This window comes from Physcomitrium patens, chromosome 1 (assembly GCF_059467195.1).
Source record: "Physcomitrium patens ecotype Gransden chromosome 1, ASM5946719v1, whole genome shotgun sequence".
NCBI classification, from domain to species: Eukaryota; Viridiplantae; Streptophyta; class Bryopsida; order Funariales; family Funariaceae; genus Physcomitrium; species Physcomitrium patens.
The window spans coordinates 18,613,172-18,637,570 of NC_143410.1; the positions used below are offsets into that span (position 1 = coordinate 18,613,172).

The 24,399-nt window shown below is 41.4% G+C and overlaps 4 protein-coding genes and 2 pseudogenes across 12 annotated transcripts; 2 read left to right on the plus strand and 4 right to left on the minus strand.

Moving 5' to 3' along the window:
• Nucleotides 1-1,930: 1,930 nt before the first annotated feature.
• On the minus strand, nucleotides 1,931-3,933 carry LOC112281054 (uncharacterized). The gene is made up of 4 exons (XM_024517252.3): nucleotides 3,357-3,933; nucleotides 2,916-2,969; nucleotides 2,714-2,773; nucleotides 1,931-2,285 (listed from the first exon to the last, which is right to left on the minus strand). Exons 1-4 carry the CDS (start codon nucleotides 3,651-3,653, stop codon nucleotides 2,100-2,102), a joined length of 597 nt encoding a protein of 198 aa, XP_024373020.1. The 5' UTR covers nucleotides 3,654-3,933; the 3' UTR covers nucleotides 1,931-2,099.
• A 1,920-nt stretch (nucleotides 3,934-5,853) lies between these two features.
• LOC149989915 (protein CANDIDATE G PROTEIN-COUPLED RECEPTOR 7 pseudogene) lies at nucleotides 5,854-9,312 on the plus strand (annotated as a pseudogene). Of its 3 annotated transcripts, none has more exons than XR_016504363.1 (2): nucleotides 5,854-6,178; nucleotides 6,518-6,916. The product of XR_016504363.1 is annotated as a protein CANDIDATE G PROTEIN-COUPLED RECEPTOR 7 pseudogene, transcript variant X3 (transcript). The 3 variants fall into 3 exon arrangements; XR_016504362.1 differs by lacking the exon at nucleotides 6,518-6,916 and adding an exon at nucleotides 7,679-9,312 and having other exon boundaries at nucleotides 6,045-6,178; XR_016504360.1 differs by lacking the exons at nucleotides 5,854-6,178; nucleotides 6,518-6,916 and adding an exon at nucleotides 7,399-9,312.
• A 1,196-nt stretch (nucleotides 9,313-10,508) lies between these two features.
• Nucleotides 10,509-11,629, minus strand: LOC149989916 (small ribosomal subunit protein eS25-like). Its single transcript, XM_090252293.1, has 4 exons — nucleotides 11,526-11,629; nucleotides 11,347-11,421; nucleotides 11,054-11,188; nucleotides 10,509-10,753 (listed from the first exon to the last, which is right to left on the minus strand). Exons 1-4 carry the CDS (start codon nucleotides 11,526-11,528, stop codon nucleotides 10,640-10,642), a joined length of 327 nt encoding a protein of 108 aa, XP_090108419.1. The 5' UTR covers nucleotides 11,529-11,629; the 3' UTR covers nucleotides 10,509-10,639.
• Nucleotides 11,630-12,274: 645 nt separating this feature from the next.
• Nucleotides 12,275-13,410, plus strand: LOC149989917 (small ribosomal subunit protein eS25-like). Its single transcript, XM_090252296.1, has 4 exons — nucleotides 12,275-12,404; nucleotides 12,509-12,583; nucleotides 12,742-12,876; nucleotides 13,177-13,410. Exons 1-4 carry the CDS (start codon nucleotides 12,402-12,404, stop codon nucleotides 13,288-13,290), a joined length of 327 nt encoding a protein of 108 aa, XP_090108422.1. The 5' UTR covers nucleotides 12,275-12,401; the 3' UTR covers nucleotides 13,291-13,410.
• A 434-nt stretch (nucleotides 13,411-13,844) lies between these two features.
• On the minus strand, nucleotides 13,845-16,624 carry LOC149989918 (cell number regulator 6-like). Its single transcript, XM_090252288.1, has 4 exons — nucleotides 16,205-16,624; nucleotides 15,114-15,228; nucleotides 14,596-14,861; nucleotides 13,845-14,391 (listed from the first exon to the last, which is right to left on the minus strand). The coding sequence occupies exons 1-4, from the start codon at nucleotides 16,313-16,315 to the stop codon at nucleotides 14,188-14,190; spliced, it is 696 nt and encodes a 231-aa protein (XP_090108414.1). The 5' UTR covers nucleotides 16,316-16,624; the 3' UTR covers nucleotides 13,845-14,187.
• Nucleotides 16,625-18,354: 1,730 nt separating this feature from the next.
• On the minus strand, nucleotides 18,355-23,313 carry LOC149989919 (putative ATP-dependent helicase At3g02060, chloroplastic pseudogene; annotated as a pseudogene). 5 transcript variants are annotated; one of them, XR_016504341.1, is made up of 3 exons: nucleotides 22,878-23,313; nucleotides 21,796-21,966; nucleotides 18,355-21,676 (listed from the first exon to the last, which is right to left on the minus strand). The product of XR_016504341.1 is annotated as a putative ATP-dependent helicase At3g02060, chloroplastic pseudogene, transcript variant X1 (transcript). The 5 variants fall into 5 exon arrangements; XR_016504346.1 differs by having other exon boundaries at nucleotides 21,815-21,887; nucleotides 22,878-23,289; XR_016504345.1 differs by having other exon boundaries at nucleotides 21,796-21,887; nucleotides 22,878-23,289.
• Nucleotides 23,314-24,399: the final 1,086 nt, after the last annotated feature.

A 24,399-nucleotide genomic window follows, 5' to 3' on the forward strand; every position in this document is an offset into this window, starting at 1 on the left:
CAATTGCAGATCTTCAAAATCTTTTTAATACTTTTTAAGCTGAGATTCCACATATTAGTAATTCCAATAAGTGGAACCTTATTTCAACATTTATAGAAGAAGATAACAATGAAGTTTAAACTTAATGCCAAGAAGTTTTGCAATTGCAAGAAGCAAATATAAGTGGACAAGCATGACAATTGGATTTTAGAATTGCTTCTACAACAAGTTTGAAAAAATCAAAGATCAACATGGTAGAGAAATTTAATGATATAAGATCAAGATTTGGACATATTGATTGTGAAAAGGTAGCAAAAATCAAGCTTCAATCTTTGCAGCAAGGATCATGTTTTGTTGCCATATATAATACTCAATTTCAAAAACTTATATGTGATGTGGATTAGAATAACAAAACGCTTATTAATTAATTTTGACATGGATTGAAGGATAACATGAAGGAGTTATTATTGATAATGCCAAAAGCTAAATCTTTAGAATAATTTATTAATTGAGCAATTGCATATAACAAGCGATTATTTGAAAGAAGTCAAGAACAAAGACTTGATTAAAGAGGAGCAAATCAAACTATTGCATCTATTTTTAAAAATATAAAAAAATATTTTTCAAGATCTAAACCTATGCAAATTGGTACTACTCATTCTAAGTAAGGAACTGTATAAGAAGAAGAAGAAGAAGAAGAAGGAATATATATATATATATATATATATATATATGAAAGTCTATGCTTTTATTGTAGAAAAGCATAATATAAGGTAAAAGATTGTGGAGTGAAATTGAATAGATTTAGGATTTGAAGTACAAACTCAAATGATGTAGAAGTTAAAAAACAAAGACATTTACTTGTAGAAACCTTGTAATAACACAACTCTATATTTCAACCATCAAATACAATTCTTATTATACCATTAGATCATGTATCTTGTTTTAGGTTTTTTATTTGTATTAAAATATTATAGTATGAATTTTTAGTCAAAATTCTTTTAGGCATTAGATCTTTTAGATTTAGTATGTTTAATAAAAAAAAAAAAAAAATTACAAAATGACACAATTTACTCAAAAAGTTGTTCAATACTAATAGATGTGATCAACTGTCAATTCCTTGCATTTAAAGATATTGTTGTAGAAACCAATCCATTAAAGGTGATACTAGACAACAAAGTATCAATTTTTTTTTTTTTTTAATATCATTCAATAATCTTCAAATGTATCTAATTTGAAAAATTTAATATTATTCAACGTCCTTCAAATTCAAATGTACTTAAAATTTCATTGTATTGAATAATTTAATATCATTCAATGTCCCTCAAATGTACTTAAAATTCCATTGTATTGAATAAAGTTCCAAATTTGAAGAATTTAAAAGTATGAAAACCCTGATCAGGGATTATGTGGCTCTGACAACTTTAACTGCCAAATCCAAAAAAGACTCGAAGTTGTGTTTAGTACCAAGACTCCCCACTACATATTCGATCGTTGGTGATTTTTGTGTGTGATTTTACATGAATGGGTGATGTTATCACCTTTGCCGCAATTGTGAACAGCTGTTAAGACACTTCCACTGAAGTCAGCACAAGATTCCGATTCACCACCATAAACATGGATGAATCATGCAACGACAATCTTTCGCACATTTCGTAAAGGTCTGTAAATGCGGTCTTTCATACCTCAAAACAAACACAGGCAACGCGTTGTCTCGACGAGGCAGAAAATTTTATGCCGAGACACTTCATATTGCTGGTTGATTCACTGGGAACCATTGGATCATCGTGCAACCTGCGCAGACGATGCTCCATGGACACTTAAAATAACTTTATTGTGTGTTCCAGGATGCTTTATCAGAATAGACTAAGAGGTGCACTGTTCAGTAAATCATGGAATCGTATTAATCTAACTGTTAAGCTGAAAACACCGTGTGGTTTGAAACTCAGAATTCAACCATAACATGAAGATAAAATGCTTTCTTCCCGAACTTGTGCACAACTCGAAAATAGCACATTTACATTTTTCCTAAGTCGGAGGTAGAATATTTGATCCCCACAAGAAAGACCCAGAGACCAGGCAACTGGAAAAACAGAAATAAGTTGGACTAATCAAATCATCTACTCAGCAGTGGCTTCTTCCTCTTCACTGAAGGAAGATGGGTCGTAATCGATGAATTCGTCATCATCACCGCCATCGTCATCAAAGCCTAAGCTTAGCGCTTGAATCTTGAATCCTGCCTGCACAATGGTTTCTACCAAACTTGAAGCGACACCCGTTGCTTGAATGTCGGTCTGTTTGACCAACTGCAACAACATCCAATTTGCGGTTAGCGTTCCATATTGCCACTGACTAAAATTGGTACCAACTCCTCTGTTCATTGTAGTTTGTCAGTAACTCAGATTGGAACTACAGTAGAACAATCCAAAATATTCGGTGAAAGAAGAATTTGAGTGTTTACATCGCACGTTTTTTTTCATCAGCAGTTATGCTTCAAAACCCTAGCAAAAATTAGAACTCGCAACAAGTCGACAGGATTGTGACGTGTCACACTCAGACAGATGTATGATTGTCCAGATTGATCTGTTAACTTGAACAATGGAACATGATCCGGGGACTGCTACAAATTGTAGAACACAGCACAGAAAACTTTACAACGTTTTAACACAAACTGTCGCAACGGCAATTTAGCTAATAAACCAGGATCCAATTAATCCTGTGAAGCCCGCATTACCTCAACGGTGGCAGCGCCTTCCTCAACGTAAACCTTGATTTGGCTCACACCCTCGATTCCCTACCGTAAAAAAAAAAATTCAGTCAGTGAATCAGCCTCGTAAGTCTACGTTGAGATTGCACCAAAGTCTTTCACATAAAAAAAAATCTATACCGTGTTCTTCACCAATATAACTACAGTCGAAAACGAAACGCGTCATTACCTCAAGTGCCTTGGTGACTTTCGAGATTGAGTTCTCGTTCATGGATCCCTCTGCCTGGAACACAAAAAGAAATGCGACATTATAACCTACAGAATCTCATAGTAATTCTGACATGAAACAAGTACTCAAATGGAGTAGCTAGGGTGTCACATTTCAGAACAAATAAAATAAAATCTAGATGCCAAAACTATCACGTAAAGAAGCTATGGAAAGATTCATCATTGATCGCATGAAAATGATCAATAAAAACGGCATGTCTTACTATACAATTGCGCATCTGTCGGAGACACTGCACAGAAGATATAGATTGAGGACTACACGAGAACATCTCGCGACAGTGGCTAGAGGTATAAGTTTTTCTCGGTGAATGCAGAAAAGATCATCATATACAAATCATTGTGACAAAAACCTCACAAAAGCAAACCTGCAAGGATGAACTACCTTAAAGTGCATGGACAAGCCCTCTGCTGGAGCACCAGACTCAGCCTGGATCGCAGAAGCAGGCTCCGCAACAGCTGCACTGACGACGAATTTCCGGCAGCAGCTGCTCTTGTATCCCCAGCTATCACCTCCAACCGCGCGCAACCTCGCGCCCAAGGTGTAAACAACTCCACGACTACATCCCAAGGAAGCAGAACTCAAAGCGGCCTTGCAACCTCGCATGGCCTGGTTGTCTAGAGCAACCCTGGGGCTTTGCGCCACTTTCAAGGACATCATCTGGCATGCAGCTGCTGCCATTTCTAACAAATTTCTAAATCCGCTGCTACAAATTGCTCCCGGATCCTCACAGAACTCTACAACTAACTCGAAATTCACACTCCTCTTTTAGTCCCCACCTCTAAAACAACACGAAAAAGGAAATAGCAGCAAGTTCGCGAAAAAATAACTGCAAACTTCTCGCAATACAGCACAGACGAGAAGTGGAGAAGAAGAGGTGAAGAATACGAAACGAGAAAGGGGGGATCCAAGCGAAGAGTGGGCTACTACTACTACTACGAGAGAGAGAGCCCCGCTGCAACAGGAGGACGAGGAGGAGGCCATACCCGCGGCGCACACACACACCCTTGCTTGGATAAGGGAAACCCCGACGACAACGACGACGGACTTCTCTCGTTCGTTCATTTTGAATCTTCGTTCGTTAATTTGGGATCCTCGTTCATTCGTTTGGAAACTTCGTTCGTCTATCTTCATGTATCCACATACCTAGGCTGATCCGAACTCCAGATTTAATGCATTTGAAAAGGGACAACAATGATAAAATAAGTAAACTGCAAAACATGAACATTCTGTTATTTCCAACATTTTTTTTTTGATTCTAATAATTTATATATTAAAAAATATTTTTTCTTGCATTACTCCGATGTTAATGTTTATAATCAATTCAGTGTGTGGTGCCTGAAAAGAAAATTATTTAGTGTAGAAAATGGATGAAATTTATTTCTAAGATTGGAAGTATAGAAGAGAGATGTTCAAAAATCTCAATTTTTTCAATTAAATGTCAAGACGTTGAAATTTTTTTGTATACAAATTTTGATTTTTTATAGTAAATTTGGTGTTTTACTATAAACAAATGGAAGGAGATAAATCTTATACTTAAAATACATAATTTGATAAATTTCGAAGCATAAAGATAGTTAAAATAAATAAGAAAAATATAAAACATCCAATTTCTATGAATAGTCACAAAAATTAAAATAATTATTAAATATTTTGCAAAGAAATAATTTATATATTTATAATTTTATTTACTTATTTAATTGGTTTGAAACAAAATAACCACATCAAACATCAATAGTTAAAATATAAATAAATATATATATAAATAGAAACTCTAAGTCAAAAAAACCTAGAACAACAAGACCAACATGACATGAAAGTAAGATTTGTATTTCAAAATTACAAAATATGAAAATAAAAGTAAGATTTGTGAAGAAACTATTAGGGTAGTACATATTAAAAACGGTTTTGTAAAGATTTTCAAAAAAAAATATTTTTATTTTATTTTTTTGCTTATTTTTTCATCTTTGTTTAAAAGTTATTTTTAGTTTTAAAAGGTTACAAGAGAATATTATTAGTTCCTCGTCAATTTTAGTGGTATGTTTGTTTTATAAATCGAATCTAATATATTATTTTGTAAAACTACAGTATATGATTAGTGAGGAAATTTTTTTATATTAAATAAGAATCATTTATTGTATAAATAGTAATTTCGAAAATAATATGCATCTTTAAATACCAACTAGGAATGTTCATGACTATCTACACCAAGGTGTTAGAAGTCAAAGACATCATTTTAGGGTCTTTTTGCTTTCTTAGTATTATTTTCATTGATGCAATAGTAATTATTTATTAAGTTTTAAAATTTAAAATTATTGGAGATAGCATTTAATTTTTATTCATGCACACAATTCTCCAATGCTTTTTAATTTGAATACAATCAAATTAAAAAGTTCATTGCAGCAAAACAATACTGCTAATTCAATACTTTAAATTATAAATGTTGAGTCTGATTGTTCTCATTATTTATAAGAACATTCTACACAAAGAATTTTAAATCATTGTAACAGACATGTGTTTGAAGAGCATGATTTTTTATTTCAAAAACCCCAAATAGATTCTGGCTCACAAACTAACCTACAAAATATAGATTGAGTTCTATTGGTTGTATTAAAAAACTCACACAAATTGTGAGAAACTTTTACAAGAATTTTAACAATTGAATTCCTTAAAAAGGTCTTTTACATTTAGAGGAGAAGAGGAAAAGTTACAAATTTAAAAATTTCTAATTGGTTGAAATTAAGAAGCATCTTAAGTGGTTTTATACATAATATTTCCCAGTAAATCAGAAGAGGAAAAGATAAGTTTTATTTTATTTTATTTTATTTTTTAAAAAAATTTATGTAGCATCATCAGTATTGTCTTTTTGAATCTTTGGTAGGTCTACCTCAAAAACATGCTTCATCTTTTTATCAGCCTGTGTTTTCTGACCCGTTATGTGTAAGAATTGCAGAGATATGGTGGCGATGGTGGAAGAGTATGGAATCCGAGCACCGCATTTGTTTGGGCCATGGAAGCTGCACTGGGTCTCACCTCGCTCCTCCCACTTTACCCTCTCAAATCCATGGAGCACATGAGCTTTGTGTGCATTGCGTAAGCTGTGTATGACGGATCAGCAGCGAGCGAGCGATCGAACGTACACGTTACAAAGTCGGACTCAGTGCTGATAGCAAAATCCTTGCTGCTCGGATTTCAGTTACAAACAGGTGAGAGAAGCATTCCTTGGACGTTTCCAGGTTGATCTTCTCATGTCGTGTGTGTGTAATCGTAGAGTTTGCTTTTAAGAATCGACCTCATTGTTCTTCCTCAGATACTGCACTGTTGTCCGTCGTTGTCTCTGATTCACTAGAAGCGATGTGTGTGTTTGTGTGTGTGTGTGAGAGAGAGCGAGCGAGCGAGCGAGAGAGAGAGAGAGAGAGAGAGAGAGAGAGAGAATTATTCGATTTGCAAACAACGATGAGTTCCTCCTCATTTGAAAGAGTTTGAACAAACAATTATTCAAACGCTCCAACTGTGACCCACACTGGTCCTGCTTGACTGTGCAGGATTCCCGGGAATCACTTAGCTTGTTACTCAGCGGGCTTCAAAGCTACTTTAGTCACGTATGCTTTGCTTTGATCACGTGACCTTTGCTTAGGGAAAAGAAGATTTCGAACTAGGTTTTCATGACAATTCATTTCTTTTTGAAACTTGCGATGATCGAACGATCATGATGCCCAAGCGATTTCGCCGTCTTGAGCGAGTAGCAATGAGGTGTCGCGTATTGAATACTCGACCCCATCAGGTTTAGTATTAGTTCTTAATTTATTGAAACTTTTGGTGTTCTCAGCTTAGGACCCAGGAGGTGGAGCACCATTAGAATGCCGACTATTTTACAGCCTGCTAACCGTTAAGTTTGTGGAAATAATTGGAACTGTCATAATAAGAAACCAGAGTTGCGCACATGTAATTTGCTAATATTCAAGGCCCACAATATCATCCCTTAAACGCGGCAGAAGATTTACCTCAGAAAGTTCGAAACCCACTATTGAGGAAAAGCATTGCTGGTGAGGGATTTTGTTATTGTTATTGTAATGACCGTCAATTGAAAGAAGGCAAGAATATGGTGGTCGTGACACAGTAAAAGCCGTGCGGAGACGACAAACTATAGCTAGTTTGCCATTTCAATTCAGCATTGATTGTTTTCTGAGGCCTTCGTCTGGCATTGCTGGGCGACCGACTTCCTATGCGCGCCTACAAGCACATTCTGCACAGGACTTCTTTTTTAATCAGAGTTTTCTTGCCGAAAAGCCTGCATCCTTGAATTCTCCCTGCATTCTGTGACCCGCTGGCTTCGTGGTATTGCGGCTTTCGAAGCTTTGAATGTCGGAATTTGGTGAGGAGGTTAACGGAGTGAGGGAATGATCGTCTTTGGGGTGAAGTAATTGGTGGCATTGGAGAAGGGGATGTTTAGGGGGGGAGTAAGTGTGAGTTAGGGTCATCGCATCTGAGGATTGAAGGTTGGGGGTAAGGTTCCCAGGCTGGTGCTTTTCTGTAGAGGAGCATCGAGATTAGAACCATGGCAATCTTGAGCGGCTCGCTGCAAGCTCTTGTAGTACTGCTGGCGGTCATATTGTTCCCTGCAGCGCTTGCAGAGATCAAGCACGTGATGATTGAAGATGACTCGCGCTCGGTTGTACCGTTTCAAACTTTCGGGTTTTCTGTAGGAGGTGAGATTGCTGTCGAAGTGTCGAATGTGCAAGTTAAGGATGCGAGCGCTGACAGAAAGCGGATGGGATTTGTTCTATCTACCCTGGAAGATATTGTACCTATGTTTGAGAGTTTGAAGGCACGAGGGATGTACTGCATTCTGGATAGCGATCAGACTCACACATTGTTCACGTTGGCTGACATCGACCAATTCAACATGACGCATAAAATTCTGAGCAACAGTGAATACAGCTTCTTCTTTATTAATTGTGTGGGGTCGGAAATCTCGATGGATGTGAGGACCTCAATGTACAATGTGGAGGATGGCCTCAAGGATTTTTTGCCGATCGGCCAAACTGTGCTTCCGCTGATGTATTTCATGTTCTTCTTGTGTAATGTTTCTCTCCTGGGAATTTGGGTCTACATATGCTGGAGCCAAAGACAATCAGTGCATTTCATCCACTTCTTGATGAGTCTCTTGGTCGTATTGAAGGCTTCAAATTTGATGTGTGAAGCAGAAGACAAACTGTTCGTGAAGAAGACTGGAACCCCTCATGGATGGAATGTTGCCTTCTATATCTTCAATTTACTCCGGGGCTTGCTACTGTTTAGTGTCATCGTCCTCATTGGAACTGGATGGTCTTATGTGAAGCCCTTGCTCCAGGACAAAGAGAAGAAGGTTCTCATGATGGTCATTCCTCTCCAGGTGTTTGCAAATACGGCTTACGTTGTTTATGACGAAGCTGGACCATCAATCAAGGATTTCTTCACCTGGAAGCAAGTTTTTATCTTATTGGATATTATCTGTTGCTGTGCAGTCTTATTCCCCATTGCATGGTCTGTAAATCATTTTAGAGAGGCTTCTCGTGCTGATGGTAAGGCTGCCAGAAATCTAGAGAAGCTCACTCTTTTCCGACAATTCTACACTGCAGTCGTAGTTTACATTTACTTCACACGTGTGGTAGTTTTCACACTGTCTTACGTCATGGTTTATCAGTATCGGTGGACCAGCCAACTCGCTGAGGAGATTGCTAGTCTTGCTTTCTATGCTTACACCGGTTACAATTTCAGGCCAGTTGTGAAAAATTCTTACTTCGTGCTCGATGACGACGAAAATGAGACAGTGGCACTTGAGACTTTAAAGGATGATGAGTCTCATTTGTAGTAATCGCACAGAGCTGGAAAAGTGATCAGTTTCCTAGACAAAGTTAGCATACTGAGATTGTTCGTACGAAAACATGTTTGATCACAATCAACACTGGTGAAGCTCGCTTTCGTGACAAAAGCTACTAGAAAACACAGCCGGCGGAGGGGGAGAAGATTCATGCGGGTCCCATCACATTGGTTGGTATTGACTGAGACATCTCCAAATCAGAAAATCAGGCGTCCTGTTCAGAAGTAAAGTGGTTCAATACTCACGGTACTCTACATGGCCGATAGTTGCTGACTTCAATCGTCAAGTTAGTATTGCAATTTTGTGCAATTCCCACATTAGTCCCCATTGCGGATAGTACAATATTTTACCCTTTGGAAACTGTGAGAGTGCATCACTGGAAAAGGGTACCACATTAAAGCTGTGAAACATGAGCAGTACGGTATAATTCTCGACAGTTCGTTAATTGATGAGTCGTTAGATCATACTGAAAACGACTCTTTTTCATTACGTGTCCTCAGTCAAGTCCATTTCTGACATCTTAACGTGTATCAACAACTCCATGATCGAGCTGAACATTCAAAATGCATGTCCTCACTCTAAAAAACTGCTACGAAGTATACCAAACCTGTCCGATTATACTGTGACAAACAGAAGCAAAGTTCTAAATTACGGAATCATACAGTGTAGACAGAACTCACGGTCCAAATATTTTAATCCAACGATAGTCAAACATAGTCATAACCCTGCTAACCTTCCAGAATTTTCAGCCACTCCTGTTTTACAGTTCCGAAATCATTCACGGGATACTGCTAACCTCCGACTCGCAGCCAAAGGAGGGTGGAAGAGAAGACTTGCACAACATACCAAAATCACATCCAAATATAAATGTATTGAGACCACAGTTGTTCGTTCGCAAGCACACCGAAGCAGGCAAGGTACAATCCTGGACCACAAGAAGACTAGTTGTTAGCTTCAATGCATTCGTAGCATCTAATCTATAACCACCGCTGTTCGATTGTACACAGCAATACAACTTCGAACAGATGCTCGGCTCACGAAGACGTCGACGAAGATGACAGGTGTATCCTCAAACAACCGTCGGTAGAGTTCAAACAAACCTCAACTAAATCTCTCAAACTCCAATTCAAAGCTTCGTTCGAACCAATTACGACAATCCATTCCCAAGAACTATTGTCACAGGCTAGGAACATGTGCAATCTCTAACTTATCGAGTACCAAGCGACGTTTGTAAAATCATAAGTCGCCACGGTGTACGACATGCTGATATCTATTTCAAGCAAGTGGTGCTGCATGACTACTTGAGGTTTCTAACCAGTACTTTCGAATTTTTTTATTTAACACGTGACCACGATCATCAACGGATAACACCGTGGTCCGATATCACACGAAAAAATAATTTGACGGCAGAAAAAGTAACGATAAAGATTTCACTCATTCGTAACAAAACTACCGCATAAAAACTAACGAAAGCGGCGAACAAAAAATGTGAAAGTAACGGCACGACAACAACCATACAACAATAAAGAAGAAAGAAAGGTCAACTACAATTCGAAAAAGCCTATGCACAAATCCAGATGACAAGTTCCTCCAATCAACTCACATACTGATCCAATTCCACATACACCGCATACTTGAATCTGCAACCGCTTCATTCACAACAGCAGGCGATGGGCAGCTAACAAGGTAATAAATTCTTCATGTACAACAAGGACAAGAGACAATTGTCAAGATGGCAGAATCCGCTTAAGTGTTCAGGAGTAGGTAAATTCCACTAAATCAAATGTCATACGATATCTCAGACCTATGTGTTGGTAGCCCTAGTGTAAATCTGCTGGTTCGCGTGTGCGGCCACCAGTCTAATAGTCCCCTTCGCCATCAACTCCTTGATTGCCTTCCTCGCCAACGACCCTGTGATCTGCACACCCATGCCCACCAATCAGCACACCACTTGCCACGCCCCTGCCTCAACACACGCCACCTCCTCCCACTCCCACCCTCATCGCACCCACCACACTGCCACGCTCCCCTCACCCTCATCCACCTCCATCACAACCCTAATTCTCCACCCCCACCCCACACCTCCACCCAATCCTTGCGCATCCCAAACCCACTTCCTGTTCCCTTCCACCCTCGCATTCCGCTCACAACCCTTCTCCTACGATCCTACACCCGTCATCATTCCCTGTTCCGCGCTAATTCCCAACACGCCACTTACCCGCAGACGGTCCGACAGCACGGACGGAGTCACCAACTTGAACTTCGGAACCTCCGACAGCAGCTTGTCGTATGTGCCCTGGTCGAATAACACCATGTTGTTCACCTTCTCCTTCTGCTTCCCCTTGCTCCACTTCTGCAAACCAAAACAATCAAATAAATAACTAAATAACTAAATAACACCCCAACAACTTCAGCAAATCATTCCCGCACCCCCCGAGCAACCACTCCCCCGAGCGCCACTCCAGCTCTGTGCCCTAAGATCCTCATACAACAACCAACGCAATGCCGCACCTTCTTCTTCTGCTTGCCACCGCCGCCGCTCTTGGCGGGCTTGGCTGCAGCCGGCGCCTCCTTCTTCTTGGGAGCCTGCTCACGCGAAATCAAGGCCACCAGTGAGTCAGAGCAATCCAAGAGAACCAACGAGCGAGGCAGAAAGCACGCACCGACATCGACAGCGAAGAGGAACTTACCATGGCGCACAAAGAAAGAAGGAAGGAGGGAAGGAAGGGGGGGATCCTGGGGCAGCAGCAGCAACAACAGCAACGAGGGAGAGCGATCGGGATGACGCTCTCACTCAGAAAACAGTGCAATTTACGCTGCAAAGCCCTAATCAAACCCCCTCCCTCCCTGAGTTGATGATGGAGGAATTGAAGGACAGAATTAGTCTCGTCCGCGATGCTCCGTGCTAGCAATCGTCAAGTATAGCCCAAGAATTGGTTCAGTAGGATTGAAAACTCTCGATACATTTCAAATACGATCTTGACTATGAGTTGTTGGACATAAAAAATCTGAGTTCACCGAAGAAGTTGCAGCAACTTGTGTCCAACTGAATTTGTGTCAATTCTAGATCTTGTTTAGAATAAATATGTAATTAGTTAAGTTTTTTCGTTATTCCTAGATGTGTCTTATTTAAGCATAAGTCAACCTCGGGCAAATTATATTTTACGAATAATTGTTTTCTGGGTGTGTGGATTCACTAAATCTGGGTGTGTAGCTTTCTCGTATTTGGGAGTCTTCGTCGAAAGATTTGTACACCATTAAATACAATAATTTAGTGAATCCACGGGCTGAACGAACGAACAAACGAACAAACCAACGAACGACAAATGCGATATTCGTTCGTCAATTCGTTGGTTCGTTCGGAGGCTTCGTTGGTCCGATGATGCCCTGGAACATTTATCGGAGAGTACAGGGAGGGAGGGGGTTTGATTAGGGCTTTGCAGCGTAAATTGCACTGTTTTCTGAGTGAGAGCGTCATCCCGATCGCTCTCCCTCGTTGCTGTTGTTGCTGCTGCTGCCCCAGGATCCCCCCCTTCCTTCCCTCCTTCCTTCTTTCTTTGTGCGCCATGGTAAGTTCCTCTTCGCTGTCGATGTCGGTGCGTGCTTTCTGCCTCGCTCGTTGGTTCTCTTGGATTGCTCTGACTCACTGGTGGCCTTGATTTCGCGTGAGCAGGCTCCCAAGAAGAAGGAGGCGCCGGCTGCAGCCAAGCCCGCCAAGAGCGGCGGCGGTGGCAAGCAGAAGAAGAAGGTGCGGCATTGCGTTGGTTGTTGTATGAGGATCTTAGGGCACAGAGCTGGAGTGGCGCTCGGGGGAGTGGTTGCTCGGGGGGTGCGGGAATGATTTGCTGAAGTTGTTGGGGTGTTATTTAGTTATTTAGTTATTTATTTGATTGTTTTGGTTTGCAGAAGTGGAGCAAGGGGAAGCAGAAGGAGAAGGTGAACAACATGGTGTTATTCGACCAGGGCACATACGACAAGCTGCTGTCGGAGGTTCCGAAGTTCAAGTTGGTGACTCCGTCCGTGCTGTCGGACCGTCTGCGGGTAAGTGGCGTGTTGGGAATTAGCGCGGAACAGGGAATGATGACGGGTGTAGGATCGTAGGAGAAGGGTTGTGAGCGGAATGCGAGGGTGGAAGGGAACAGGAAGTGGGTTTGGGATGCGCAAGGATTGGGTGGAGGTGTGGGGTGGGGGTGGAGAATTAGGGTTGTGATGGAGGTGGATGAGGGTGAGGGGAGCGTGGCAGTGTGGTGGGTGCGATGAGGGTGGGAGTGGGAGGAGGTGGCGTGTGTTGAGGCAGGGGCGTGGCAAGTGGTGTGCTGATTGGTGGGCATGGGTGTGCAGATCACAGGGTCGTTGGCGAGGAAGGCAATCAAGGAGTTGATGGCGAAGGGGACTATTAGACTGGTGGCCGCACACGCGAACCAGCAGATTTACACTAGGGCTACCAACACATAGGTTCTGAGATCTTTTAGGTCGAGTAGATTGTTTTGATAATGGTTAATCTAAGCTTCACGCGTTTGTATGCAAAGTTCATTTGTTTTGTACATTTCTTAATTTGGCTCTGCTTTTCTTCCATTCTGGCTTGTGGATTGTAATTCAGATGCAGTTGTGGTTGTATTTCCGAGATTATCTGTTTTGTTATTTTTTGCGAGAGTCTGTTTGGTTGTGCCCATGTGTTGCATTGTTGAAACGTATCGTGCTTTATTAGAATTTGTACTTAGGGTGGTCCTGAATGAAAAGTATTTTGGTCTTTTGCTTAAGTGAAATAGTTGTTGAAGGTCAGGACTCTACTTGATTTTATTCGGTGACGTGTTGCACGCATGAGACTATCGGGAAGACCTGTTTTCTTGGAGTTTTTCTTAGATTGTTTTTTGAGTTTAGTGCCTGTTGATTGTTTACTTACTGGAAAGATACAACCGTAATGACAAACATATGTGATCTATGCGTATGGTCCATAAAGTGAGTTGTACTGAAATTATTTAGTTCAATTCCCATGAATCTTTTCAGCGGCCTTCTAAATGTAGGATTTATTATACTCAGATTTTTAGTTCGACATTACATTGGTTAATTTCGATATAACGTCGATGCCCATCGTCTCTGAGAAATGTCAGGGGTGAACACTTTTCTCTAATACCTTTTTATGGAAGTTTCTTCTTTCAATTGAGTAGAAATGTTCGCTTGTCGGCATACTAAATATTTCATTTCATCATAACAAAGTGCTGAGATGAATATTTAGACGTTGCCAGCAACTTTGTAACATGTATTTCGTAACACAAAATTTAGATCTCTGCTAAGACTGCTAACAGGTCAGAAAATAATTGCTTCATTTCTTCATCGAGAGAATATAGGTCGTTATGAAGCCTGTATCTGGGCAGGCTTCGAGTCGCTGGCTGTTGCGGATTCTTCAGAATTCATCTGTTGCTGAGGCGGAGGATTAATTACAGTCATGGGCATCACCACGTTGTCCGATAGACGTCCCTGCATCTCGCGATGCTCCTGACATAGTGCACACCAGTGCAAACAGCAATGGACGGTACACGGTTCGCATGGAGAGTTCTGTAGCAATGGCACATAATACAAATCAGCCACTAGCCGTGATAATGTCATTCTAAGATGTTTGTCAACGGGATATACTACCTGGAAATTGTGCATGTACTACCATCTCCCAAAGCAATAGGATGGAAAAATACGTGTCATGAATTCATCATGAACAATCGATTTACACACAACTAAAAACAAGGGTGTATGAAAATACTTGACCTGGAGGTGGTATTTCCTTTGTAACTCTTGCCGAAATAAGCCTGCGTATATGCCACACATCCACCACGCAAAGAACAAGCCTTCTGCTACGAGAAAGGCAGTCTGGGGATCTATTCCATGAAGTGCAACTGTGGTAGCTCCGAGAGCAATACCTCCCTCTACAAATATGGCATGACATACACAGGGAGTGGTCCAAGGAATTTCCTCCTTCAGGTTCTCCACGTTCCGTCCGAATAAGACACACGGACAGAAGAGTCCAGTCTTGCCTGCACATAATTCACTTTCACTCTTGGTTCTGATAGTAATATTGTTAACAGGTCATAAACTACCGAAATCGAGAGAAACATGAAGCAGAAATGGGAAGCCACTGTGCGTATTCTTTCAGTGCCGGATTCTTGATACGTGTTAAGGTCATGAGCAGCATCAAAAAAAAATTAACAACAATGTACAATTGAAAACCTTAAGCCATTTAAACCATGAATCAAAGTCCTTGAACAGAGTGACAAAGGATTTCATACAAGAATCGATGTCATCTCCACACCCAAAAATTCCTGTTGTCCAGGGCTCATTGCTTGGTGGTTCATAAGTCTCTGGAAGTGGCTGGCCACACTCATTGCATCGATGCACCACCAACTGCTCAGTCATCCAGAACGTAAATTAACACAACTTTTGGCAGGAATGTTGAGCACAAATAAGGGCGGAAATTCATATTATATTCCAACCAGTCCAAAAATCATGCAAGTGATTGGATGTTGAATTCTGAAAAATATCCTCCGTTTCAAAAAATATGTAGATAAAAGCTGTACTCTCATATGGATAACTAGGCTACTGCATGCCTTCTTGATATTCAAAAGTATTACACAGTTCTGACCTACGGAGACAAACCCCATTGCAACCAAATACTGCGCGTCACAAAGAACACCTTATCAAGGTGCAAAAGTAATAAGATCTAGAGTCTATTACCAACGCATCAGGATCTGTCACAACAAAGTAATTTGACTTCCCCAATCAAAAATGAACGAGGAGCTAAAGACATGCGGTGTTTTCTTACGATATATAGAAACCTACTTCCACACAGATTTATGCGCATAATACTAGCCACATTGGATTGAATCACACTAAATTGCATTGAAATGCGCAGCATTAAGTCAGATGTGCATTAATTCTGAGACTGAAGCACGTCAACTTTTTAAACTACTAACACATTCCGCTGAATTATTCTCCAAAATCGTATGCAGTAAGAGCAAACTTAGAACGTGAAATGGGACAAGAAACCAAGAACATTTGCAAAGCTCGGAATCAAAAAAAACTCATGTAAGGCATGCGTAAATAAACACCCTAGAGAGCATGTCTGCCAAAACTCCTCACACTTCAAGTAATGAATACTTATCCTCAGAACAACATCCAAAAGCAGCCTAACGATTCCAAGCACAAAAACTGCCAAAACTCAATGCGAAATGACCACCTACACACAAACTAACCGCGATGCTAGAGAGGAAAAAAAACAAAAAAAACAAAAACAAAAACAAAAACGCCACAATTCGAACACATAGCACAAGCTAGGACCCGAGAACCGAATCCTCTTCGATTAATAATCTACCAAACCCACCTGAGGTACATAAACCGGCTGGTTAAGTTCTCCAGGTTTGATCTCCTCTACAGGCTGCTCATGCGCTTTGTCTAGTTTCACATACCGCGAAGCAGAGGACTCCTCCGACATGCTGGATCGTCTCTTTAACACTCCCAACTGCTAATCACCCGCGCCTTACCTTAAGATGACACTAAAGTCGCCGAGATTCAGCTGAAATCAGCAACATTGAGTGGCTTCCGGTTTGATTACGCGACCAATACACATTGTTGGCACGAAGAGCACCAACAAGAGCTGCGAGATCGAGCACGACGAACACGAAGCTTTCGGGAAGGCACTCGGTGTTCACCAAACACCGATCCCTAACTTGAAGTGCTTCCTCACGGTCCCACCATTTCGGAACTATGGCACTTTTCCAGTCATTTTGTCCTGGAGGTTCAGAAATAACTATTGAGTAATGCAATGTGGAACCTTCTCCATTGATTCATATATATCATCTTTCATTTGTATTTCTTTGCTAGTGCGCGTTGGTAATGCACTGACTGATGCTTGAATGAACTTGTTTCACTGATTGTGACAAAGTTCTTGCTCTGCAGGTTGAAGATTCATTGATTTCGGGAAGAGTATTTGAAGATTAGGTCTGTGTGGTAGTTTGGTATGGCAGATCTCCATGCTTCAAAATAACATGGGCTATTTTATTTCATAATTATTTCAATTAGAAACTAATGAAGGAATTATCCATATTTCCTGTCGATGTAAAGAAGTTTGGGTTGTCTTCAAGGTTCGAGGTGGAAATTCTGGAGTTTAAGTTTTCGTGTAATATGAAGGTCCAATAAGTCTTTAAGGTTTTTAGAAAACAGTATAGGTTCATCATTTGGCAAATCCTAAAATACCCAATTACAAGGTTTGTATGAGATCCAGTTTTTCTGTAATAATGTTTGGAAACTTTATTTAAAGAGTATGGATGTACACCTAGTATTCTGAAGCCGTGGTCTAATCAAAGTCTAAAATGCTATTTTCTAATTATATGTGTTGCACTGGCAGTAGAATTTCATAATATTTCGATGTTGAAACTTCTGTGAATGTGCAGTAACATATTGTTAATAGCATTTTATTTACTGCAAATAAATGATGAAGACCATGGCTTTTTATGAACCGGAATTAGTATGACCCACCACAGGGATCCGAATACAGCATTTACCTTGTTTGAGTATTAAAAAATTAGCTTACTGAGGCATTTTTCATTTATTGGTTTTATCTTGCTACATTTGCACTGTAATACAGCATATTCAAACTCAATAATTATGTAGACTCGATGATCTACACAGTAATTGAGATGTAGCGAATTAAACTACAAGCTCAAATGCTGTCTAAACGACCGACATTACTATACCTTGATAAATGCTCATTCATTGCAGCTGGACACAATCTCACTTTAGTAATTTTCCACATGTAGGTTCAAAAATTATCCTTCTGACAGTCTTGTTTTAATAGTCCAACAGTGATGCCTCTACACAACACGTTCTGGTGCCCATGCACGTATTGGAACGTCCTGGTATGGACTTGTGAACAACCAAGGTGCTGTTGAAAGTACGTGTGTTAAAATCCTTTGGTCCCGGGCAATTTCAACTGTTGACTCACAGACTCAATTTTCATAATTCGAGATATTAGCAACACAAGCACAGGCTGTGAGCGCTGAAAAGTTTGATTGTTGATGTCATCGACGACCCTGTTTGAGGCATGCTGCAGCGTCTAAGTGACAATGCTCACATGTATGATGCGAATTTCTAGCCTCTGGAGCTATGTAATGTTACCCCCAACGTGGATAGGTCTAAACTCGGAAGGAATTTGCGCAAACATGATTCTCCACCACCCAGCTGGGTATATGGAAGCTCGCAGAAAAAATACCCCCAAGAATAATTATTGATGCACAGTAAACACTCTGTCAAATACGAAGTAATCAGCCAGAGTCTGCGCGATTGCAAGGATAAACCCACGCGCTAGCATCACCAAAAAAGAAGTTTCGGTAGCACTGATTTCGGCCTCGTGCAGTCCTGCTGGATTGAACAAGAACGACATTCGCAGCTTCCTGCTCTGGTTCCATACAGCACTGGGCAATCCTGCAAGCGCGTGTCGTGACACAAGTCGAAAATACCAACAGTAGTAACCAGTGAGGAGAAAAGATGGGTTAGAGAATACGCCAGAGATCTGGAGAACTAGCAGTCTCTTCGCACCCAGTTCTCATATTAATGTATTAAATGAGGTTTAGAGGTAACAATGGGCGACGCAGCTTCGACGCCAGTGACCAGGCAAACTGCTGGAGCCCAAGGCATCCAGTCAGGGAAAGAATCAGATGACGACTATTGAAGAATGTCAATTGCCTTGAACGACCTAAGAGTGCAGCTGCAACATCATAATGTACATTTGGTTCGTCAACTTCGATCACATGTACTTCACGAAAGACGGGAGGCCGTTGCGCATCTCTGCTAAACAAACAAACACCCGCTCCAGTTGACGTTCTACCGGCAACCCAATGAGGCCCTTCATCTCAATTCTACCACTTTCATATGTAAGAGAATCCTGCACAGAAGCGGTAGTTATGGCACTACTTAACATTTCATAGGCCTCAGGTTCCATTTTCGTATCCATTACTACCGTCTTGCCACGAGTGCGAATACGGTGGATTCCAAGATCTGCTGCTAGCCTTTTCACATACAAGGTTTTGAGCAACATCTCCACTGTGGGAGGCTCCGGTCCATACTCATTCCGAAGACGATTTGTGAATTGCATTAATGCATTCATGCCGTTGTTAGCTGCTTTCTCGGCATCCCGCAGAACTTTGTCGCGCAATGCAGCGCTTGTCACGTAGTCTCCGGGAATGTGTGTGCTTACTGCTAAATCCAGCTGGACCTCCTCGAAGGTGACCTCTGGGAGCTTTTGAAGATCAACATTCGAAAGCCCTTCAAATAGCATTTCCAAGTATAGATCCACACCAATTTTGGCAACGTCCCCACTCTGTTTCTCTCCGAAGACACTGCCAATGCCGCGGATGGCCATGTCACGCTCTGCAAGCTGGAAACCTTGGCCTAAACCACAACAATCTTCCAGGGCAACCAATCGCTCCAATGCATCGTCTGAAAGATTTTCTTTGGAGGGGTGGAACATGTAAGCGTGGGCTTCCCTGTCGGATCTCCCAACTCTTCCTCGCAGCTGATAGAGCTGTGCCAGTCCAAATAGCTGAACATCTTCGATAATTATAGTGTTCACTCGACGTATGTCTAGCCCACTCTCCACAATGCTAGTACAGAGGAGAATGAGATAGGTTCCTTCACTAAATTGCTCCATGGACTCCTCCAAGACAGTTGCACTTTGCTGGCCGTGTGCAACTCCAATTCCAACGTCTGGGAAGTAAGATTCTAGAATAGCCTTGCTTTCTTCCATCCCCTTCACTCGCGGTACGACATAGAACACTTGACCACCACGTTTAAGCTCGAAATCAATGGCCTTCTTCACTGCCTCGGGATTAAACTCCATCAGATGAGTGGTGATTGGTCGCCGCTCCGCTGGTGGAGTGGTTATCAGACTTGCATCTCGAAAGCCACTAAGAGCCAGATACAACGTACGAGGGATTGGAGTAGCAGACAACGTCAGAACGTCAACTGAAGTCTTCATGGACGTGATTCTTTCTTTCTGTCTGACACCAAATCTCTGTTCCTCGTCAACTACCAGAAGCCCAAGGTTGTGGTACCGTACTTGGTTGCCAAGAAGCGAATGCGTGCCAACAACGATGCTAAGGCTCCCATCAGAAATACCAGCTATAACTTCTTTCTTCTCCCCATCCTTCTGAAAACGACTGAGAAGAGCCACTTTCATGTCGTACCCAGCGAACCGTTGGCGAATGACATCATAGTGTTGCTTAGCCAGAACAGTGGTCGGAGCAAGGAGCATTGCTTGCCTACCTGCAGAAGCAGCTAAGAATAATGCACGAAGGGCAACTTCCGTCTTACCAAAACCCACGTCACCACAAATGAGACGGTCCATGGGGGTTTCTCTCTCTGTCATGTCCCTCTCCACGTCTGCAATTGCCTGCACCTGGTCGGATGTTTCCTTGTATGGAAACTTGGCTGCAAAAGAATCCATCAATTTTGAATTTTTAGGGTAAACAGGTCTAGTCTGCTTCAAACGATGGATATAGAGCTCCATCATATTGACTACGAGCTTCTGAATTGCTAGCTTGCCCTTACTTACTCTCTTCTCCCAATTTCCTGGGTCATTCAGCTTGCTTAAGACTGGTGCGCGACCAACATCTCCCGGGGAAAAATATCTGTACAGAAGTCTGCTGGCTTGTTTGGCACGCAGCTTTGCGACACCATCAGCATATTTCAAGTAAATATACTTTGCAGGCTTCGTTTTCCCTGCAGGCACCTCGTATTTGATGCCAATGAAACACCCCACTCCAACTCGCTTGTGCACAACATACTCCCCAGGGCTCAACGTATCAGGGTCGACTGCATAAGAGAATGCTTCACCATCCACTGCAACACCTTGCCCTCGTTGCTTCATCATATTGGAAATAGCTTGCATGCCATGCCGCCTTTGTTCCTGTAAACGCTCCTTCATCTTCTTCGCCGCAACACCATCTAGAGGTTTATCTGATGCATTTCCTCCACTTCTTACACTCTCATTCTCTAGTTGATGATGGAGTTCATCAAGGAGCTTGGACTTGATTTGAGAGTTGCCAGACCCTGCTGCAAATGGCGATTCCTCAGGCTCTTGGAGAGGCTCCTTGACACTTGATTTCGAGGTAGTAGAAGTTTTCATTGCAGACTTTACCTTCCGTCGCGGGACTGCAGACGCTTGTTGCAAGGATCTTAGAGTTTCAGGTAAAGAGGGTGATTCAGCACGAGACTCTTCGGAATCAGACGATACAAAGCCATCAGCTGTGTTGGAAGATTCTTCCAGGGTTTCAGTTCCCCTCCCTGACCTTACACCCGGAGGTAGCCTCGATGCGGAGATTGAAGACCATAGGTTTCGAACATTGTGAGACCCATTTAAAATTCTTCTACTTGATTCTAATTCAAAGCGGTGCCAGGACGATAAGAACCTTGAAGTTTTCCTTGCACTACAAAAGTGTAAACTTGATCCTCTTGCGCTTAATCCAATATACACTACAGTTTTTATATCTGGCAACTTGCTCACAACTGACGAGGTAAGCTGGAAGCCTAACAACTTCTTTTGTTCCATAGATAAGGCTTTCCTTCTAGCGCCTCTAGGTTGGACTTGGAGATATGTTTCAGATTTCAGTAGCTCTTGACCTGAAGCATTTTTGGCAGAAACACTAGATTTATTGAACGGAAATGAAGGACTCGCTGAAGACGTTCGGCCTGCAAACAACGACTTACTCCAGAGTTCCATGTTCCTCCTTCAATCAGAGACCAAGGCCAAGGCCAAGGTCAATGATCTAAAATGCTGCCCTTGCCACCCCCAACAAGTCTGCAAGATCCGTGCATAGCAATTTACAATTGGAACTGACGTGCGGTTCGAAGTATTTGAAAGTAATTACATAACAAAGAACAGAAATGTCACAGACGAAACGAAGAAAGAGTGACTACATGAGAGTTTTGTATGTACGCATGACTCTAAGCAATCGCTTGCAGCATGGTCGTGATCACAATTCGGGGGCTCCAAGTGCACTAAACGTCCCCTGCGAGTGCACAAAGGTGTAGCTCCAAAACGTCACAAGACGGCTTGAGGAGTTCTTATCCATTCATATACAGAGATGTCTGGCTCCAAAATTGCACAGCGACAAGTCAGGGGAGCTTGATGGGGTCAAACCACCGGCGCATAAGAAAAATTAAGAATCTACTGAACCACGAAGGTCTCTTCATGACGGAGTCGAAAAGTCTGAAACAACGCATCACTTCCGCTAAAAGGATGATAAATAAAGAAGCTTATGGTCCCGAAACACAATACGCTCTGATATTAAACTGGTTGAGGCTTTGAGACAGTCATCTACTTTTACTCTTCGTGGAGAATTCCGCATTCAAATTAGGATAATAAGAAGAGGAAGAAAAATATATACATTTTTGTTTTTCTTCTTCTTTTTCTTCTTACTAAATAAATGTATATATATATATATATATATATATATATATATATTCAAGGCATTCCCTAGCACAGCAGAAGCAGTGCGAGGCAGAGAAGATCGATATAAAGCTTTGGCTCGGGACTGTAATCCATGGAATATGTTATAGAATATTGGATAAGAATTAGGTCTGAAAAACTTGAATTACTACTGGAAAGAATCCTACACACCCAATTCTTACGATCGACCATCCTGTGGATAACTCAGTTGTCAACGGAAACAAGGAAACTACTCAACGTAGTTGCTACATTGAATACCCAATTGGCAATGTTCAGCGAGTACTATAAAAGCGCCTAGATAAGGACATTGCTCTGACAAAGCTCTTCACTCACCAGCCATACTAACCCAAAATCGCTCAGAGAAGAATTGACGAAACCAATCCGCAAGAATAACAAAAAAAAGAACCGCACTCGACCGCCACTTACTCCTGCTACGACTCACTCGAATTCAGGTCTAGTTGCCCAACCCAGACACACTGTCATGTCATTCTCAAATGCAAATGCACAACGCAAGACCTCCAAATACAACGAATCTCAGTCAGGAACTTACTTCTCCCATATCTTCTCATCAAGTCCAGCCACAAAGGCTTGAGACGACGGTGTTTGCAACGTAATCCATCAGCTAACACACACCTCGACTCGCGTCGCCTCCCCCACCCGTCGCTTCCTTCCCATACTCTTCACTCCGGAAACGAACCCACTCTTCTCCTAACAAATTCCTCGCGAAATACTGCGAAACCTCCCAAATCGCCCCTGACACGCAACATTTACAAAAAGTAGGCAGCAGGTAACGAAAAACGAGAGCGATAAAGACACACACTAAGCTTGGCGAGAGAGTGAGTATGCAAGGGGGTGTGTTTTTTTGGGTTGCTTGGTTTCCTTATCCACTCACTGCCCACTTCTTTTCCTCTCCATGGTTTCTCGTATCTTCACCGAGACGGGGCTGCATTAGCCACCTTCTATTAGGAAAGTATCTCCGCAGGTTTATTTGGTTTTGCTTTTTGGGTCCTCGACCTTGAATTGTGGACCTTTATCAGCCCCACAAATCTTCACCTTTTCGGGGCTTTTCTGGTGAATCTAAAACCTGAGATGCCCCTACACCAGGAGCTGGGCATAGGCCCACAGATCTACGCATCCCGCTTCGCATTTTGTTGCTGGTCACTGAATAAACTCTAATAATTTTTAACACACCAAGAATTGGACCCACACGCACGTCACGGTAGCATGAATCCTCGAGCTCCGATCGCCTCCGATATAGGGTTTGGATATGCTTACTGATCCAAGGGCCTTCATTTCCTTGAAGGTGCTTTCTTCCCACTTCCTCATCCTGCAGAATCCAAATTTGCGTTCTTGGTGTGTTAAAAATTATTAGAGTTTACATTTGATTGTCAAGCTGTGAAGATGCACAAGAGAGCTTGCATCTATCTTACTCTACTCTGCCATTCTGCTACTAGAGTTGCAATGTTGTATGTTCTCATTAATACAAAAACTAAATGTAAAAATTGTTCACTGGATTTGTAATATTTGAATATCCTGCAATTAATGATGGTTTCAAATTCGATGGGCACAAAATAAGAATGCACTACTGTTAATTTTCATACTGTGTTTCTATTCCAACTTTGTGGAACATCCAAAAAATTAACCAAGAATGGTTTAAAAAAACCCAAAACTATGGATAATTTGCTAATAAATCTGCCCCTTTTTCATCATGTGTTGATTAAGGTCAAGATAAAACTTTTCTATAAGTCACCAAGATTGTCTTGTATGAATAAGTTGGCATCTAAATGTTGGGTCATTTATTTATTTAAGTATATATATATATATATATATATAAGTGTGTGTGTATGTCAAGAAATGTTAAATAAACCTAAGTTTTTACTAAGTTGATCCACCTAGTATGAAAAATAAAAATGACCTCTAGATTTATTATTCCACTATCGGATCTCCAACTGATAAAAACCAACCACATTCATTATCATATTCTATATCAAAGGTGGATCTATTTACAAATAGCACAGATCTATTCAACATTCCTCTCTTTCTCTCTTTGTGTGTGTCTGTGTGTGTGTATA

Excerpts from the sequence above, each read along its gene's own strand:
- LOC112281054 (XM_024517252.3), bottom strand. The coding sequence starts at position 3,653 with ATGGCAGCAGCTGCATGCCAGATGATGTCCTTGAAAGTGGCGCAAAGC. Across the intron at positions 2,970-3,356 it reads GCTTGTCCATGCACTTTAAG|GCAGAGGGATCCATGAACGA; the intron begins GTAGTTCATCCT and ends TTTGTGTTCCAG. Across the intron at positions 2,286-2,713 it reads AAGGCGCTGCCACCGTTGAG|TTGGTCAAACAGACCGACAT; the intron begins GTAATGCGGGCT and ends ATGTTGTTGCAG.
- LOC149989918 (XM_090252288.1), bottom strand. The coding sequence starts at position 16,315 with ATGTCGGAGGAGTCCTCTGCTTCGCGGTATGTGAAACTAGACAAAGCG. Across the intron at positions 15,229-16,204 it reads AGCCGGTTTATGTACCTCAG|TTGGTGGTGCATCGATGCAA; the intron begins GTGGGTTTGGTA and ends ATGACTGAGCAG. Across the intron at positions 14,862-15,113 it reads TGGAGATGACATCGATTCTT|GCAAGACTGGACTCTTCTGT; the intron begins GTATGAAATCCT and ends AATTATGTGCAG.
- LOC149989917 (XM_090252296.1), top strand. Across the intron at positions 12,584-12,741 it reads GTGGCAAGCAGAAGAAGAAG|AAGTGGAGCAAGGGGAAGCA; the intron begins GTGCGGCATTGC and ends TTTGGTTTGCAG. Across the intron at positions 12,877-13,176 it reads TGCTGTCGGACCGTCTGCGG|ATCACAGGGTCGTTGGCGAG; the intron begins GTAAGTGGCGTG and ends ATGGGTGTGCAG.
- LOC149989916 (XM_090252293.1), bottom strand. Across the intron at positions 11,189-11,346 it reads GTGGCAAGCAGAAGAAGAAG|AAGTGGAGCAAGGGGAAGCA; the intron begins GTGCGGCATTGC and ends TTTGGTTTGCAG. Across the intron at positions 10,754-11,053 it reads TGCTGTCGGACCGTCTGCGG|ATCACAGGGTCGTTGGCGAG; the intron begins GTAAGTGGCGTG and ends ATGGGTGTGCAG.